The sequence below is a fragment of the Mus caroli genome, unplaced genomic scaffold (genome assembly GCF_978045245.1).
Source record: "Mus caroli unplaced genomic scaffold, Mus_caroli_1 scaffold_14, whole genome shotgun sequence".
Lineage (NCBI taxonomy): Eukaryota > Metazoa > Chordata > Mammalia > Rodentia > Muridae > Mus > Mus caroli.
The window spans coordinates 77,728,475-77,746,549 of NW_028227269.1; the positions used below are offsets into that span (position 1 = coordinate 77,728,475).

The 18,075-nt window shown below is 45.5% G+C and overlaps 1 protein-coding gene across 2 annotated transcripts in view; it reads right to left on the reverse strand.

Annotated features, from left to right (window-relative positions):
- The window catches only part of Zfyve26 (zinc finger FYVE-type containing 26), a 70,057-nt gene that overhangs the window by 2,303 nt on the left and 49,679 nt on the right, over window positions 1-18,075 (reverse strand). For both annotated transcript variants that reach the window (XM_021178747.3, XM_021178746.3), the window contains exons 34-41: window positions 17,862-18,071; window positions 9,880-10,098; window positions 6,422-6,619; window positions 5,369-5,568; window positions 4,404-4,545; window positions 3,822-3,881; window positions 2,636-2,818; window positions 1,919-1,963 (exon numbers count right to left, since the gene is read on the reverse strand). In XM_021178747.3, coding sequence (XP_021034406.1) covers window positions 1,919-1,963; window positions 2,636-2,818; window positions 3,822-3,881; window positions 4,404-4,545; window positions 5,369-5,568; window positions 6,422-6,619; window positions 9,880-10,098; window positions 17,862-18,071 — 1,257 coding nt within the window. The remainder of the gene's footprint in view (window positions 1-1,918; window positions 1,964-2,635; window positions 2,819-3,821; window positions 3,882-4,403; window positions 4,546-5,368; window positions 5,569-6,421; window positions 6,620-9,879; window positions 10,099-17,861; window positions 18,072-18,075) is intronic.

Consider the following 18,075-nt stretch of genomic DNA (forward strand, 5'->3'; position numbering starts at 1 on the left):
TCCTGAATTAAAACCAAAACCCAAACCAAAAAGCCTCTGGGTGGGGTACTGGGGATTAAACCTGGGCTCCGTGCGTGCAGGGCGAGCATTCTACCATTGAGCTGTATCACATCACTAAATCTGAATTTAAAGCCTGTTGTTAGATAACATGGGGAGAAAAATGGATACCCACACTTAGAGGTTTGCTTAAGATCTCACCCAAGTGAGACTTGTATGGGCTACTCTTGTTTGGCTCTGCGGCAGCTCAGTGTAGAGGACACTGACACCTCCTGGTTAGCCATCACTCTGGGCAGAGCAGTAGCCAGGCCTCCACAGCTGTGGCTGAGCCCCCACTAGCAGCTGACTTTTTGCAGTTATTTCTGACACAAAGACTTTTTAAATTTATTTACTTATTTTTGCTCCATGTAAAAAGCATTCTCTTTTTGGGGAGGTGGGGGTGGGGGGTGGGTGAGTTTTACTCACCAAGGTCTCTTCAGCTTGATTACACATAGTTTCCCACTACGGAAGACATCTGATGTACTGTGAACTCACTGAAGCAACTGGATATATATGCTACCCTAGGGAGTGAGCCCTCATCTAAGCGTCTAGCTCTAGTTAATCCTACCTGTATGAAACGCCACAAGTTGACAGGCAGAATTCAAGAGGGGAATGTTATTGCTAGAATAGAACGATGATGATGGTGGTGGTGGTAATGATGATTAATGGATCACCCAGGTTTTGGTAAGACTGGTGACCCGAGGTCCTGAAAGCCCCTTAGAATAGCTGCTGAGAAAAACAATTGAACAGTAGCAACAACTGTGTTAGCTTGACTCTTGGGCTCTCATTCAGACTCTACAAAAGTAACGGTCATTTTAGAAAGTGAGAATCCCAGCCTTCCTCGGGACCTAATTAGGATGCTGCACAAGCAGTGAGGAAATGTTTAGAACGAGTTCTCCTTAAGACCAAGACTGAAAGAGATGGCCGGCAGGCTCTGCCTGGGGATTGGGGACACCGCAGTGGGAGTGGTCCTGTGTTGTGTAAGATGCCATTGCCTGACACGAGGTATTTCATCACGAGGGACTTGGCTGCTGGGGAATTTGTCTCCTGATGGCCAGCTGGCCAGGCTTTGCTTCTGTGGGGCTCTCTTGGCCTGGAGGCCTTCCTGATGACAGTAGGACGATTGACCAGCCACAACCAGTGACACTTTGATCCTGGCTGGCACTCAGCACAGAGGCAATGTAAGACCAAAGGTTCAGTCGTGTCTGAAACAGGGAAGAGTTCGTGGGCCCCAGAGGAGCACTGTCCTCCAGAGGGCTGAGTGGATGCTTCGGTTTGAATGTGAAATACCCCTCATATGCTGGAACAATTGGTCTGCAGCTGGTGGCAGTGTTTTGGAAGGCGGCACATTTGCGGGAAGAAGTGGTCACTTGGGGTGGGCACTAAGGTTTTAGGACATGTTCTCTTGGTGCAGGGTCACCAGCCAGCCACCTCCTCCTGTCACTGTGCCTGCCTCTCCTTTCCCACTATGATGGAATGTGTCCCTCAACTGTAAGTCAGAATGCATCCCTCCTTCCTTAAATTGCTTCTTGTCAAGTATTCTGTCATAGCAATGGGAACAGTAGCTGATACAGTGGGACTTTCCTTACAAACCCTTTTGCCCCCCAGAATAAGGAAATCCCTGCCTACCCTAGGAACCTCATACCTGAAGATGGAAATCTATCTGGTGAGAGACCTCAAAATAACATGGAGAGTTAAACAGTTGTCAGGGAGAAAGAATCGGGTAGGCAAAGGTTTGGGCAGTCAACGTTAATCTGGCCCTGCCTATTCCCTCTGGGGCTTTAAAGCGCTGTCTAGGTCCTGGATAACAAAGAAAACTGAGCTATAAAACTGCATGGTGCTCACTCAGCGGCATGAGCAGGGCTAGGACATGTCTGCTCACCTTGTTGTCATCGCTTTGGATGGCCTGGATCAGTCCCTCCAGCTCCTGCATTCAACAGAGACATGGCAGCCGTGAGAGGGAGAAGAACCTCAATCCATTCTGAACCCAGCTAGTGACTCATGGGGGGGGGGGGGAAGAAATCTGCTTGCCTCTTATCTCTCTAGCTCAGTTCCCATTACAAGAATAACAAATGAGCCGGGGCGTGGTGGCTCATGCCTTGAGGCAGAGGCAGGCGGATTTCTGAGTTCAAGGCCAGCCTGGTCTACAGAGTGAGTTCCAGGACAGCCAGGGCTACACAGAGAAACCCTGTCTCGAAAAACAAAAAAAAACAAAAAACAAACAAAAAAAAAAGAATAACAAATGAGTGCTAATGACACCACTATGCTTGCATTGGACAAGAAGGGATAGCGCCTAAGGGGCCTGTGCCAGCACTCACAAGTGGATGAGCCTCTATTTACCCCACAGGCATGTTCTGCAGTCAGTATGCTACAAGGGCCCACTCTGATCTCTGTCTCCTCAGAGCACAGACATTTCCAGAGGGACATCTTCTGGATACAGAAGTCACAGTCATGAACTACACAGGGAGAGGGCTGTAAGAGGGAGGCTGTGGTTGCAGAGTCAGAAAGAGAAATGGATCTTGCAGTGAGGAGGAGGAGGAGGAGGGTGCAGATGGAATGATACGGAAGCAGAGGACCCAAGAGACCCAGGAGGGAGCACCTGAGGCGGGATTCTCTTGAAGGCTTCCAGGCAGTTGAGGAGGATGGTGTCACCGTCGCTTTTGGCTGCCATGCCTGACTCACTGACACACTTGAGCAGCTGTCTGATCTCACCATATTTTTCCCTCTCAACCAACTGCCTGGCAGCTCTGCAGTAGGTCGCAGCAGCGTCCAGCTGGAAGTCCTAGGACAGAGTGTAGGATGATGAACTTAGGTCAGCAGGGGATGCTCACTGTGGGAAGTGACAGACTTAGGACAGAAGGGGACGCCCACCATGGGAAGCAATGGACTTAGGTCAGCAGGGGACGCCCACCATGGGAAGCAATGGACTTAGGTCAGCAGGGGACACCCATCGTAGGAAGTGATGGACTTAGGAGACTTGGGGATGCCCACTGTGGGAAGTGACAGACTTGGGAGACTTGGGGAATGCCCCCCATGGGAAGCAATTGCAGTCGCAACAGGACCACAAAGATACAGGAAAGCAGGAAAGGTTCTCTTTGGAGTCAGGCAAGCATTTAAGAAGTGATTACAAAGACTGCCTCCTCAGTGTCCTACGAGCTTCCAGTTCTTTGCTTTTTCTTTTCTTCAGGACAGGGTCAGGCTGGTCTTGAACATGTGACTTAATTGCCTCTACTTCCCCAACACTGATATTCCAGGGTGTGCCACCATGCCTGGCTCCATGGACTTGCAAAAGGCATTCTACTTAATTCCTATGACAAATTCTCTCTCCCCTGACTTTCCTTTCTCTGGGAAATAGTGATTGTCTGTTAAGAGCTGCCTAAGTGTTGAAACAGACTATCAAAAGACTCACTTGCTGAAACTTGCCAGAAAAATACACTAAACCTAGCTGAGGTTAGCCCTTATGCCATAGGCCTAGGGAGAGATGCTCTGGCTTCTCCTTCCAGATGTGTTCTCCTGGGAAGATGAGTGAGAGTTCTGCTTTATACCAGTTCTGGGGAGCTGTCTTACATGGGCTCTTTGATACCTTTTGAAAGGCTAAGGTTGGCTTGTGGCTAAGTGATATAGAGCCTGGCATTTGCCCCAGTTCCGTATCACTTCAGATATCACCCCTAATGCAAATCTGCTCTTCTTGGGATAAGAATTTTTTTTTTTTTTTAAAAGAGTAGCATTTCATAGAAATGTCAGGCATGGGTTCCCTTGACATACTCTTGAATGATGTATCATACCTGCAGAACACGGAATGCAATTCCAAAACCATCTTCCACATTTTTCCCTCCCAGCATAACCTGGATGGAGAGGGACATATGCTTAAAGAAATCATAATTATTCAAATAGCTTCTCAATAGAAAAAAACAAAACAAACCAGCCAACCAACCAAACAAAAAACAAGGGTCCCTATCATCATCACCACCACCACCACCACCACCATCATTATCATCATCGTGTTTTTGTGGAGACCGGGTTTTCCTCCACAGTCCTAGCTGGGTTAGAACTCACTATGCAGATCAGGCTGGCCTTGAACTTGCAGGGATTCTCCTACCTCTGCCTCCCTAGTGCTGGGATCACAGATGAGCCCACACACCCAACGCCTTTATTTAATTATTAAATATATGTTGAGACTTACTAAGCATCCAAGTACCAGAAATACAAGTGATCAAATTGGACTCTACCTCCAGCCCGAGGCTCACATTTCCAGCATGGAGGATGCCATCAAGGAAACAACTGAGATAACCAGATAATTTCAACTGGGCTAACTAAGCATTCTGAAAGATGTGAGCAGTCTTCTAGAGGCGACGTGCTCTGCGTACCTTGCAGGCAACTTCCATTTTCATGTGGTTGTTTCCAAAGAGTGTTGGCAGGGGCAGGGTGGTGATCTGAGAGGTCCCAGCGCTTTCACAGCGATGTAAGAATCTGGTCACTTCCATCTGTAGCTGCAGCGTATTCATGTGCCTATGGGGACAGGGCAGGCATGGTCCAGCCTCCTGAGGCTCTCAGGAGTGGGGTGTCTGCGGCTGGGTGACTGCTTCATCACAGCAATGGAAAGACCAAAGAAGTGACACGCAGTCAAGGGGCTTGAGATACCCTCCAAACAGCTACGGTTCAGCAAAAGAGAAGGACCTGGGTTCACTCACAGACACACAGGAGTTAGGGTGCACCGCGGAGCTGGATAAAGTCCCACCACTGGGTCAACAAATGTGTACTGAGTACCTCTGTGGCAGGCACAGAGTGAGGATGCAGGCTTAAGCCCTGACCTCACAGATCATACTAGAGGAGGAACAGACTGGAAGCAGACAGAAGAGCCTTAGTGACTAAGTCTAAAAAGACAACAAGTTAGAGGTGGAAAACTGCTTACTCGGCTTTTTTTTTTTTTTTTTTTTTGAGACTACATCTAGCTACGCTACTTAGGCTCACCTCAAAGTCACAATCCTTCTGCTTCAGGATGGACTACCAAGCCTGGCTAAGCATTTGCTTCATATAGTATGTTCTAAATAGAGGGGCTGACAAGCACAAAAAAAGAAAGCACATAGGCTGAGGATCCTGGGAGGCCAGGTTGGCCAATGGCTGATGTGTGCCAAGGGAGAGAAGAGTTGCGGAGACATTGCAGGGGACCTTTTTTTGTTCACTGTACAGAATGTGGGGCTCAGCCTGCCTGTAGCATGTGATCCTAATTCCTCTCCTACAAGCACCTCAGTTTATAGGTTGTAGTAGACACTGCCATCCAGCCCCAGCTCCCCGCCTACACTGGCCATCTATCTGTGGAGTATTGTGATACCTGGACACGTCAGCCGCAGTCATCTTCTTCCGGAAGAAGGTGGCTTTCTTCCTTCCGGAGCTGCGGGATGTTTCTTGGAGGTAGATCTTCAGGTGGTCCTTGGCCTTAAGCAACCATGACAGCTTCTCTCCCAGCTCTGTGTATGACTTTGCTTTGTGACTGAAGAACCGAATACAGGTCATGGCAGCCCGGACTTGGTCCTAGGAGTGAAAAGATGTTTGGTTTAGGAGCGATCAGAGATGTTGGGGGTTGTTTGTCATGAGAATTCACAGCAGGCCTTCACGTTCTGGCCCAATGATCGATCTCCATTTCAGATCCTCCCTTCTTCCCTATCATCAGCTGAGTTGGCAGTTTACATTGGTAATTACGTGGTCCCCTTGGGTTGGATGTTATTTTATCCTGTAGAGATCTAAAGGAAGATCCTTCCAATTCTCCACTGAGAAGGGATTCGGTCTTAATTTGGCATCAGATGATATAATTTCTGAGACATTACAGTACTGAGAAACCTCAGACAGTTAGGGGAAACTTGGCCTTTTTACTTGTATGTTTTCTTTTAAAGATCCCAGCTTTCTGGAACATCATTCCTTATGGATTCTATATCTTTTTTTTTGACCTTTATAGTCCTTGAATTTTATTTTTAAATGAGTTTTATTTTATTTTATGTGTGTATTCTGCCTGCACGTATGTCTGTGTACCACATGTGTGCCTGGTGCCCACGGAGGTCAGATGGTTGTGAGCCACCATGTGGGTGCTGAGAATTAAACCTGGATACTCTGGAAGAGCAGGCAGTTCTCTTTACTGCTGAGCCATCTGTCCAGCCCCCCATTTTTTGAATTCTGAAGAATGTTATTATGGACAAGATTAAAGTTTGGCTCTAAATGTAGGATAAAAGTCTAAATATTTAACAATGTTAGAGAGCCCAGTGGATTTGCTTTAGGGTCAAATACCAAGGTCAGGGATCAAATGACTGCCCTGTTCCCTCATCTTGCACAGCCTCTCCAGCATGACAGAGCACCAGGGACAGGAGAGGCAGGGAGGCTGGGGTGTTATCACCTTCATAAACTGCTGCAGCTCGTACAGGATGTGGTAGTAGTTGTTCTTCTGCAGATGTTGGCAGGCGGCGATCAGGTAAGCTCCCCAGCTCTCCAAGGTCGGATCGATGGATTCCAGTAAGTTCTCCAAAGTGTGTAGCTTCCCACTCTTATAGCTCGGCTGGAAAATGCCTTCTATGAAGACTTCTGGAGGACTTTCCTGGAGCAGGATACGGTAAGAAGTCAGCAGTGGGAGAGCTAGTTCTGGCAGGCTCTAGGATTTGCTTTGAGCTTCGGTCTTCCCTGAGCACTACCTCGCATCCTTTGTGTCACAGGTTCTTCTGAGAACACACTCGATAGATGCTCCACTCGGCCCTTCCTTGACGGCTCTCTACACCCATGGGCTCTTCTTCCTCTCCCAGGGTTTTACCTCAGATCCCTCTAATATTACTTCTGCCCCCCAAATGCTATCAGGAACTGCAGCTAGCTAACAAGGAGCTCCACACTGCTAATTCTGTCAGAATCGGTTCTTGCTGCTGTGGGGACAACCAAAGTACCTCTCACATGCTAGAAGACTGGTTTGTCATTCCCAATGGGACCAGTGGCTTCTGAAAGATGGTGACTTCCTTCTTCTTGAAAACCTTTAAGCTTAGTATTTTTACTTTTAATTGAGGAAAAAATTCTTTATTTTGCTTCTAGGATGCTAGGAACCATCCGCTCAAGGTTTTCTGTCAATGTCTCTGACCACTGAGTTCCTTAGCTGGTTCCTCTCATCCCTGTAGGACTCCTCTTCTATCTCTACTTCCCTACTGATTTTATCCAGTCCCATGGCTTTCCATGCTGTGTGCTAATGATATTCACACCTCTATCTCCAGCCTGCTCACCCTCTGCGTCTCGCAGAAATCTGCGTCTCCCATGGAACCCAGCTACCTTCTAACATGTCTTCCTACAAGCTCTACCCAAGACACAATTTTCCTCTTTCCCAGACACAATTCCGTTCTTCCAGTAGCAAGAATGGTTCTTTCAGGTCAAAAGCCTCGGGACCATTTTTCTCCTCACACTCTGATATAGATTTTTTTTTTTTTTTAGCAAGTTCTACCATTGAGACACACTCAGAAGCTGCCCGGGCACACTCATGCAATGACCCCCCATACCCATCAGCTAATCTGGATTACTTAAGTAGCTTTCTCTGTGACCTTCCACCGCCCACTCCTGTCTCTTCCATATAAAGTCAACAAATCAATCTTGTTGACACATGAGTCAGATGAAATTACTCTTCTGCCCACCATCTTCCAGGAATTTTGCTAATTATTCACTGTAAAGCCCAGGTTCTTCCAATGTCTACATATATGATTGATTTATGTATATATGTATGATTTAGCTACTGCCGTCCTGACCGTATCTGCTACTAGCCTGCCCCATCATTCCTGGCTTTAGCCATTTTAACCTCTTCATTTGCTTCTTCCTCTGCCTGGACTGTAATCCCTCCAGCTGTCCTCTGTATTTCAGCCCTTCACTCAGAGGCCGCTTTCTCTGGGTACCCCATCTAACACTGCATGACCCTGCTCTTCTGCTCCCTCCTTCTCTTCCCTCACTCCTCTCCACCCTTCCTTCAGTCTCTTCTGCCTCTTTCTCCTTCTACGCTCATCTTCTCTTCCCGTCTACAGAGCCCCAGCTGTCCTGGAACTTGAAATACAGACCAGGCTGACTTGAAATATAGACCAGGCTGGCCCTGAACTCACAGAAATATGCCCGTCTCTGCCCTTCTACTGTGTGCTCCTGGTCTAGGGATGCTTAACCCCTGTTTAGCCTGAAAGGATGAGTGGGATTTCTTCAAGAAAACAAGGCGGGTCAGGGCATTTTAGATAGATGGAACAGGGCATGAAGACTAAGAAAGATAATGATGTGAAAAAAACCATCAGAAGTATGGAGGCAGAGATCTTGAGGCCCAGCCGCATGCTAAGAAGCTGCCCTCTATCCTAATGATTCCTGAAGGCCCTCTGGGGAGAGGAATAACATGAGGGTGTCATGTTTAGGATGCTCACATGGAGGGCAGTGTGACAGGGAGGGAATACACAGAAACCCTGCTGCACATGCTAGGTGCTCAAGTGTCATTTTTCAGTGCATTTTTTTCTGTATCCCTACTTGCTTGAGGATAAAGGCAAGGCTCTTAAAAAAAAAAAAAAAAAAGCAAGGGTAGCCAATGACAGGAGAGAAGAGAAGGCTTCCTGCCTGGCTCTGTCAACCTCAGAGTAAGGCAGTGCTGTCGTCAGCTTCTACCTGGATTAGATAAGCTGCTTACCTCCGGCTGCACTTATCCGAGGCAACAGGACCTGACGATTTATACTATCAGCCTGTGACTGGCAGAAACATCGTTACTTCTCAACTCATGAGGAAAAGAGGAAATTAAATTCCAAATAACAAGACTCTTTCTATATGACTCTTAAGACATCTCGGCAGCTAAGACTAACAGCTAAGCTACGGTCTCCCTTTCACAGTCCTCCAAGGGTCCAGTTACCATGATGCTGAATTTCTCTTGGAGTCATCTACAAGATATACCTATTTGCAAACTATTGTTGGCTGCTGTTCTGATTTAGTTTGGCTAAATAATAATGTTGAGTTTTCTGTGAAACTTGGTAATATCAGCTGCTTTGTCAGGAGGTTACCATGGAATGTTGAGAAATAAGAAGTGCAGGCCTAGGAGAGAGCTCAGAGGATAAAAGCTCTTGCTATGCAACCTGATGACTTGAGTCTGGTCCTGGAGCCCATGTAATATGCAGGAGCATGTATCTCAAGCTCAGGATGCCTACAGTGAGATGGGGGGTGAGGGTGGGGGTGGGGGTGGGGCAGAAACAGGAGAAAGCTTAGCTTGGAGGATGCAGAAGGGCCGCAGAGACAGGAGACCCTGCTCAAAGGCAGAAGGTGAGAAGTGACTAACTACTGGAATTTATCTACCACATGCACCAGGGCCCCTGTGTACGGACCTGCTCTCTCTCTCTCTCCCTCCACCCCTTTCTCCCTCACTCTTGCTCTCTCTCAACAGAAGAGTGATGGCTAAGGAAGCGATGATGCTCTTGGTGCTCTTGCCTCCAGTGGGAGGTGCCAGGGGAGAGAGAAGAACCAAGGAGAGGGCGTGCCGCTTCCTCTTCCTCGCTTATGCACACATACAGGGTGTCATCTCGGTAACAATGTGCCAAATGTCACACAGGACTCCCTCTGAGCACCTCACTCCAGAAGCTGGGCTGACTCTCTGCCTGTGCTCTATGCTTTGGGAAAGGAGATGAACTTGGGTGTTGCTGGTCAGGAGGGATATCTGGTTCTGAATTTAAGTCTTGCTGCCGTCATTGGATGACTGTATAGACAGAGCCTTTCATTTCGACCTGGCTCCGCTGGAAATGATCTCACAGTGGGTCACTGAGTTATGTCTATGGAGGTGATGGGGGCAGCCACTGCCCTTGGACCGTGTTCCCAATGTCTTACCTTGTTGAGCAGGTGCAGCAGGGCTTCCCGGAGGCAGTTGTGCCTCATGTAGAAGCTGATGATGGCCAGGTTGGTGCTGTAGTTGTGCAGGTAGAAGAGACATTCTTGGTAGTAGGTGTTGTTCATGACCTTCCCCTCAGGCATGGCCTCCAGCAAGAGGCTCTGGCTTCGAAGGGTGGCTTCCAGTTCCCTCAAGGTGGCAGAGTAGTCGTCATCTTGCTGGCAGGAGAAAGACAGTGAGCAAACCTCTGGGCATGGTGTACTGGGCTGTAATTGTAACGCAGAGGTCAGCCTGGTCTACAGAGCAAGTGCTAAGACAGCAAGGGCTACACTTAGCCTTTGCTCCATAGCCACAGTGTGAAACATGGCTGCTCGAGGGAACACTTAACAATGTGGAAAAAGACGACAGTTTTAGAGCAGAGAAACAGGCAGCATGAAAAGCCTTTCCCGTAGGGTACAACTCAAGCTCCGATCAACACCACACACGCGTCGTTCGTCTATTGAGCCAGTCTTCCCAGGCGTCTCAGTTTGACTTTGTTGAAGAAGTTGTTCTTCCTCTTCCAAGGCCTCTCAGCTTCTTTTTTTTTTTTTTTCATTTAAAAATAGATAGTATGACAATGTTTATTTTTTTTTTTTGATTTTTAATATTTTTATTACATATTTTCCTCAATTACATTTCCAATGCTATCCCAAAAGTCCCCCATAGCGCCCCCCACTTCCCTACCCACCCATTCCCATTCTTTTGGCCCTGGCATTCCCCTATATTGGGGCATATAAAGTTTGCAAGTCCAATGGGCCTCTCTTTCCATTGATGGCCGACTAGGCCATCTTTCGATACATATGCAGCTAGAGACAAGAGCTCCGGGGTTCTGGTTAGTACATCATGTTGTTCCAACAATAGGGTTGCAGATCCCTTTAGCTCCCTGGGTACTTTCTCTAGCTTCTCCATTGGGAGCCCTGTGATACATCCAATAGCTGACTGTGAACATCCACTCCTGTGTTTGCTAGGCCCCGGCATCGTCTCACAAGAGACAGCTATATTTGGGTCCTTTCAGCAAAATCTTGCTAGTGTATGCAATGGTGTCAGCGTTTAGAAGCTGCTTATGGGATGGATCCCTGGATACGGCAGTCTCTAAATGGTCCATCCTTTCATCACAGCTACGAACTTTGTCTCTGTAACTCCTTCCCTGGGTGTTTTGTTCCCAATTCTAAGAAGGTGCACAGTGTCCACACTTTGGTCTTCATTCTTCTTGAGTTTCATGCGTTTAGCAAATTGTATCTTATATCTTGGGTATCCTAAGTTTTGGGCTAATATCCACTTATCAGTGAATACATATTGTGTGAGTTCTTTTGTGATTGTGTTACTTCACTCAAGATGATGCCCTCCAGGTCCATCCATTTGGCTAGGAATTTCATAAATTCATTCTTTTTAATAGCTGAGTAGTACTCCATTGTGTAAATGTACCATAATTTCTGTATCCATTCCTCTGTTGAGGGACATCTGGGTTCTTTCCAGCTTCTGGCTATTATAAATAGGGCTGCTATGAACATAGTGGAGCATGTGTCCTTTTTACCGGTTGGGACATCTTCTGGATATATGCCCAGGAGAGGTATTGCTGGATCCTCCGGTAGTACTATGTCCAATTTTCTGAGGAACCGCCAGACTGATTTCCAGAGTGGTTGTACAAGCTTGCAATCCCACCAACAATGGAGGAGTGTTCCTCTTTCTCCACATCCTCGCCAGCATCTACTGTCACCTGAATTTTTGATCTTAGCCATTCTGACTGGTGTGAGGTGGAATCTCAGGGTTGTTTTGATTTGCATTTCCCTGATGATTAAGGATGTTGAACATTTTTTCAGGTGTTTCTCTGCCATTCGGTATTCCTCAGGTGAGAATTCTTTGTTCAGTTCTGAGCCCCATTTTTTAATGGGGTTATTTGACTTTCTGGAGTCCACCTTCTTGAGTTCTTTATATATATTGGATATTAGTCCCTTATCTGATTTAGGATAGGTGAAGATCCTTTCCCAATCTGTTGGTGGTTTTTTTGTCTTATTGATGGTGTCTTTAGCCTTGCAGAAGCTTTGTAGTTTCATGAGGTCCCACTTGTCAATTCTCGATCTTACAGCACAAGCCATTACTGTTCTATTCAGGAATTTTTCCCCTGTGCCCATATCTTCAAGGCTTTTCCCCACTTTCTCCTCTATAAGTTTCAGTGTCTCTGGTTTTATGTGAAGTTCCTTGATCCACTTAGACTTGACCTTAGTACAAGGAGATAGGAATGGATCGATTCGCATTCTTCTTCATGTTAACAACCAGTTGTGCCAGCACCATTTGTTGAAAATGCTGTCTTTCTTCCACTGGATGTTTTTAGCTCCCTTGTCGAAGATCAAGTGACCATAGGTGTGTGGGTTCATTTCTGGGTCTTCAATTCTATTCCATTGGTCTATTTGTCTGTCACTATACCAGTACCATGCAGTTTTTATCACAATTGCTCTGTAGTAGAGCTTTAGGTCCGGCATGGTGATTCCACCAGAGGTTCTTTTATCCTTGAGAAGAGTTTTTGCTATCCTAGGTTTTTTGTTATTCCAGATGAATTTGCAGATTGCACTTTCTAATTCGTTGAAGAATTGATTTGGAATTTTGATGGGGATTGCATTGAATCTGTAGATTGCTTTTGGCAAGATAGCCATTTTTACAATGTTGATCCTGCTAATCCATGAGCATGGGAGATCTTTCCATCTTCTGAGATCTTCTAGAATTTCTTTCTTCAGAGACTTGAAGTTTTTATTATACAGATCTTTCACTTCCTTAGTTAGAGTCACGCCAAGATATTTTATATTATGACTATTGAGAAGGGTGTTGTTTCCCTAATTTCATTCTCAGCCTGTTTATTCTTTGTGTAGAGAAAGGCCATTGATTTGTTTGAGTTAATTTTATAGCCAGCTACTTCACCGAAGCTGTTTATCAGGCTTAGGAGTTCTCTGGTGGAATTTTTAGGGTCACTTATATATACTATCATATCATCTGCAAAAAGTGATATTTTGACTTCATCTTTTCCAATTTGTATCCCTTTGATCTCCTTTTGTTGTCGAATTGCTCTGGCTAGGACTTCAAGTACAATGTTGAATAGGTATGGAGAAAGTGGACAGCCTTGTCTAGTCCCTGATTTTAGAGGGATTGCTTCAAGCTTCTCACCATTTACTTTGATGTTGGCTACTGGTTTGCTGTAGATTGCTTTTATCATGTTTAGGTATGGGCCTTGAATTCCTGATCTTTCCAAGACTTTTATCATGAATGGGTGTTGGATCTTGTCAAATGCTTTTTCCGCATCTAACGAGATGACCATGTGGTTTTTGTCTTTGAGTTTGTTTATATACTGGATTACGTTGATGGATTTCCGTATATTGAACCATCCCTGCATCCCTGGGATGAAACCTAATTGGTCAGGATGGATGATTGTTTTGATGTGTTCTTGGATTCGGTTAGCAAGAACTTTATTGAGGATTTTTGCATCAATATTCATAAGGGATATTGGTCTGAAGTTTTCTATCTTTGTTGGGTCTTTTTGTGGTTTAGGTATCAGAGTAATTGTGGCTTCATAGAATGAGTTGGGTAGAGTACCTTCTGTTTCTATTTTGTGGAATAGTTTGTGAAGAACTGGGATTAGATCTTCTTTGAAGGTCTGATAGAACTCTGCACTAAACCCATCTGGTCCTGGGCTTTTTTTAGTTGGGAGACTATTAATGACTGCTTCTATTTCTTTGGGGGATATAGGGCTGTTTAGATCATTAACCTGATCTTGATTCAACTTTGGTACCTGGTATCTGTCTAGGAACTTCTCCATTTCATCCAGGTTCTCCAGTTTTGTTGAGTATAGCCTTTGGTAGAAGGATCTGATGGTGTTTTGGATGTCTTCAGGATCTGTTGTTATGTCTCCTTTTTCATTTCTGATTTTGTTAATTAGGATGCTTTCCCTGTGCCCTCTAGTGAGTCTGGCTAAGGGTTTATCTATCTTGTTGATTTTCTCAAAGAACCAGCTCCTTGATTGGTTGATTCTTTGAATAGTTTTTCTTGTTTCCACTTGGTTGATTTCACCCCTGAGTTTGATTATTTCCTGCCGTCTACTCCTCTTGGGTGAATTTGCTTCCTTTTGTTCTAGTGCTTTTAGGTGTGTTGTCAAGCTGCTAATGTGTGCTCTCTCTAGTTTCCTTTTGGAGGCACTCAGAGCTATGAGTTTTCCTCTTAGAAATGCTTTCATTGCGTCCCATAAGTTTGGGTATGTTGTGGCTTCATTTTCATTGAACTCTAAAAAGTCCTTAATTTCTTTCTTTATTCCTTCCTTGACCAAGGTATCATTGAGAAGAGTGTTGTTCAGTTTCCACGTGAAGGTTGGCTTTCTATTATTTATTTTGTTATTGAAGATCAGCCTTAGTCCATGGTGATCTGATAGGATGCATGGGACAATTTCAATATTTTTGTATCTGTTGAGGCCTGCTTTGTGACCAATTATGTGGTCAATTTTGGAGAAGGTACCATGAGGTGCTGAGAAGAAGGTATATCCTTTTGTTTTAGGATAGAATGTTCTGTAGATATCTGCCAGATCCATTTGATTCATAATTTCTCTTAGTTTCACTGTGTCCCTGTTTAGTTTGTTTCCATGATCTGTCCATTGGTGAAAGTGGTGTGTTGAAGTCTCCCACTATTATTGTATGAGGTGCAATGTGTGCTTTGAGCTTTACTAAAGTTTCTTTAATGAATGTGGCTGCCTTTGTATTTGGAGCATAGATATTCAGGATTGATAGTTCCTCTTGGAGGATTTTACCTTTGATGAGTATGAAGTGTCCCTCCCTGTCTTTTTTAATGACTTTGGGTTGGAAGTCAATCTTATCAGATATTAGAATGGCTACTCCAGCTTGTTTCTTCATGCCATTTGCTTGGAAAATTGTTTTCCAGCCTTTCATTCTGAGGTAGTGTCTATCCTTTTCTCTGAGATGAGTTTCCTGTAAGCAGCAAAATGTTGGGTCTTGTTTGTGTAGCCAGTTTGTTAGTCTATGTCTTTTTATCGGGGAGTTGAGTCCATTGATATTAAGAGATATTAAGGAAAAGTAATTGTTGTTTCCTGTTATTTTTGTTGTTAAAGTTGGCATTTTGTTCTTGTGGCTGTCTTCTTTTAGGTTTGTTGAGGGATTACCTTCTTGTTGTCTCTAGGGCGTGGTTCCTGTCCTTGTATTGGTTTTTTTCTGTTATTATCCTTTGAAGGGCTGGATTCGTGGAGAGATAATGTGTGAATTTGGTTTTGTCGTGGAATACTTTGGTTTCTCCATCTATGTTAATTGAGAGTTTGGCTGGGTATAGTAGCCTGGGCTGGAATTTGTGTTCTTTTAGTGTCTGTATAACATCCGTCCAGGATCTTCTGGCTTTCATAGTCTCTGGTGAAAAATCTGGTGTAATTCTGATAGGCTTGCCTTTATATGTTACTTGGCCTTTTTCTCTTACTGCTTTTAGTATTCTATCTTTATTTAGAGCATTTGTTGTTCTGATTATAATGTGTCGGGAGGTATTTCTTTTCTGGTCCAGTCTATTTGGAGTTCTGTAGGCTTCTTGTATGTTCATGGGCATCTCTTTCTTTAGATTTGGGAAGTTTTCTTCTATAATTTTGTTGAAGATGTTTGCTGGTCCTTTGAGTTGAAAATCTTCATTCTCATCCACTCCTATTATCCGTAGGTTTGGACTTCTCATTGCGTCCTGTATTTCTTGGATGTTTTGAGTTAGGATCTTTTTGCATTTTACATTTTCCTTGATTGTTGTGCCGATGTTCTCTATGGAATCTTCTGCACCTGAGATTCTCTCTTCCATCTCTTGTATTCTGTTGCTGATGCTCGTATCTATGGTTCCAGATTTCTTTCCTAGGGTTTCTATCTCCAGTGTTGCCTCATTTTGGGTTTTCTTTATTGTGTCTACTTCCCTTTTTAGGTCTAGTATGGTGTTGTTCATTTCCATCATCTGTTTGGATGTGTTTTCCTGTTTTTCTGTAAGGACTTCTACCTGTTTGATTATGTTATCGTGTTTTTCTTTAAGGATTTGTAACTCTTTAGCAGTGTTCTCCTGCAATTCTTTAAGGGATTTTTGTGCTTCCTCTTTATTGTCTTCTGCCTGTTTAGCAGTGTTCTCCTGCATTTCTTTAAGTGTGTTATTAAAGTCCTTCTTGAAGTCCTCTATCATCATCAGGAGATATGCTTTTAAATCCGTGTCTAGCTTTTCCGGTGTGTTGGGGTGCCCTGGACTGGGCGAAGTGGGGGTGCTGGGTTCTGATGATGGTGAGTGGTCTTGGTTTCTGTTAGTAAGATTATTACGTTTACCTTTCGCCATCTGGTAATCTCTGGGGTTAGTTGTTATCGTTGTCACTGTTTAAAGATTGGAGCAGAAGCTGTGTTCCACTCACCAGCAGTCCCAAAATCCTGCGGAGGGGGTCGTGGGTAGCTGGCGGGTGTCAGGCAACCCTGCGCTCCCGCTACCCCGGCGCTGATCCGGCCGGATGAGGCCTGTGGCCCTACTCAGGCCGGTTTCTGCTTCCCTAACTAATGCAGTCTCAGGTCCCACGCAATTGGATTGGAGCAGAAGCTGTGCTCCACTCACCAGAAGTCTTAAGATCCTGTGGCGGGTGTTGTGGGTAGCTGGCGAGTGTCAGCCGACCCTGCGCCCCAGCTGCCCCGGTCCTTTTCTGACCGGAAGAGGGTTGTGCCCTATGTAGGCCGGATTTCTCTCTCCCCAACCAGAGCAGTCTCAGGTCCCGCGCAATTGGATTGGAGCAGAAGCTGTGCTCCACTCACCAGAAGTCTTAAGATCCTGTGGCGGGTGTTGTGGGTAGCTGGCGAGTGTCAGCCGACCCTGCGCCGGCCTCTCAGCTTCTAAGCAGCCAGGACCATGGGCCTGCATCACCATGCCTGCCTCTCAGCAGATCTTAACACTAGCTGGGGTTGACGGCGTACACAGCTTGCTTGAGGCATGAGGATCAGGAGTTCGAGGCTGCTCTGGATTAAACAAAATGCAACCAGGGCCTGGGAGATGGCTCAGTTGTCAGAGTGTTCGCTGTACAAGTCTGTGGACCCCAGCACCCGTGTGAAACTTGGTGTTCTGGTGTGTATCTGTAACCCAGCGGATGGGTAGTCAGAGTCTAGCCGGGTAGGGGCCAACTGGAGAATCTACTGGAAACCGTGAGCTCCAGGTCCAGCAACAACAGCCCGTTTTGAAAGAGAAACAAAGTAGGCTGTGGCACTGAGGTTCAGCCAGTGAGGGAGCGGGAAACCAGCCTGACTTCTGAATTTCACACTGGAGGAAGGGCAGAACTGACACAGACACACACTCAAAACAAATGCAAAAACCTCCACACATGCATGTATGGGTGAACACACACAGCCACACATGAATACACTCCAATACACTCAGTACAAAATGGAAAAATAAAGACACTCCAAATGGAATATTAAAACTCAGTAATCTGGTTATGTGATTTTAACTTTTTAAAAAATGTATCGTTTATAGTTTCTTTTAAAAAACTGACTTTGTAACTGGGTGGTGGTGGCACACGCTTTTAATTCCAGCACTTGGGAGGCAGAGGCAGGTGAATTTCTATGAGTTCAAAGCCAGCCTGGTCTACAGAGTGATTTCCAGGACAGCCAAGGCTACACAGAGAAACCCAGTCTTGAAAAACCAAACCAAACCAAACCAAACCAAACCAAACCAAACCAAACCAAACCAAACCAAACCAACCCCCTCCCTGACTTTGTGTTACTTATCTAATCATACAGTCACTTATCTAACTACATACAGTAGAAACCGTCAGACAGACAGACAAACAGACATCAGGTGAGGAACCTCTCAGCCCAAATGCACTATTAATTGGATTAAGCCCGTCCTCTCCCCGGATCCTTACTGCCCCTAGTCTCTTACTGAATGGGCCCACTGCCTGCTTTGCTCTTACCAAGGAAACGAGGGGTCTCGCTGTGGACTCCAGGTACTCGACCACGTCCTGGACAAGCCTGGAGCCATGACTCAATTGGTTCAGGTCCAAAGGAGGCTTCAGGCAGCGAGTGAACTTCTCCCTTGCAACAGTGAGGTTCCCAGCTTTGAGGCAGGCCATACCCCAGGCATGCCATGCTCCTGTGGAATCAAGCCCCGTCTTTGTAGAGACCTGG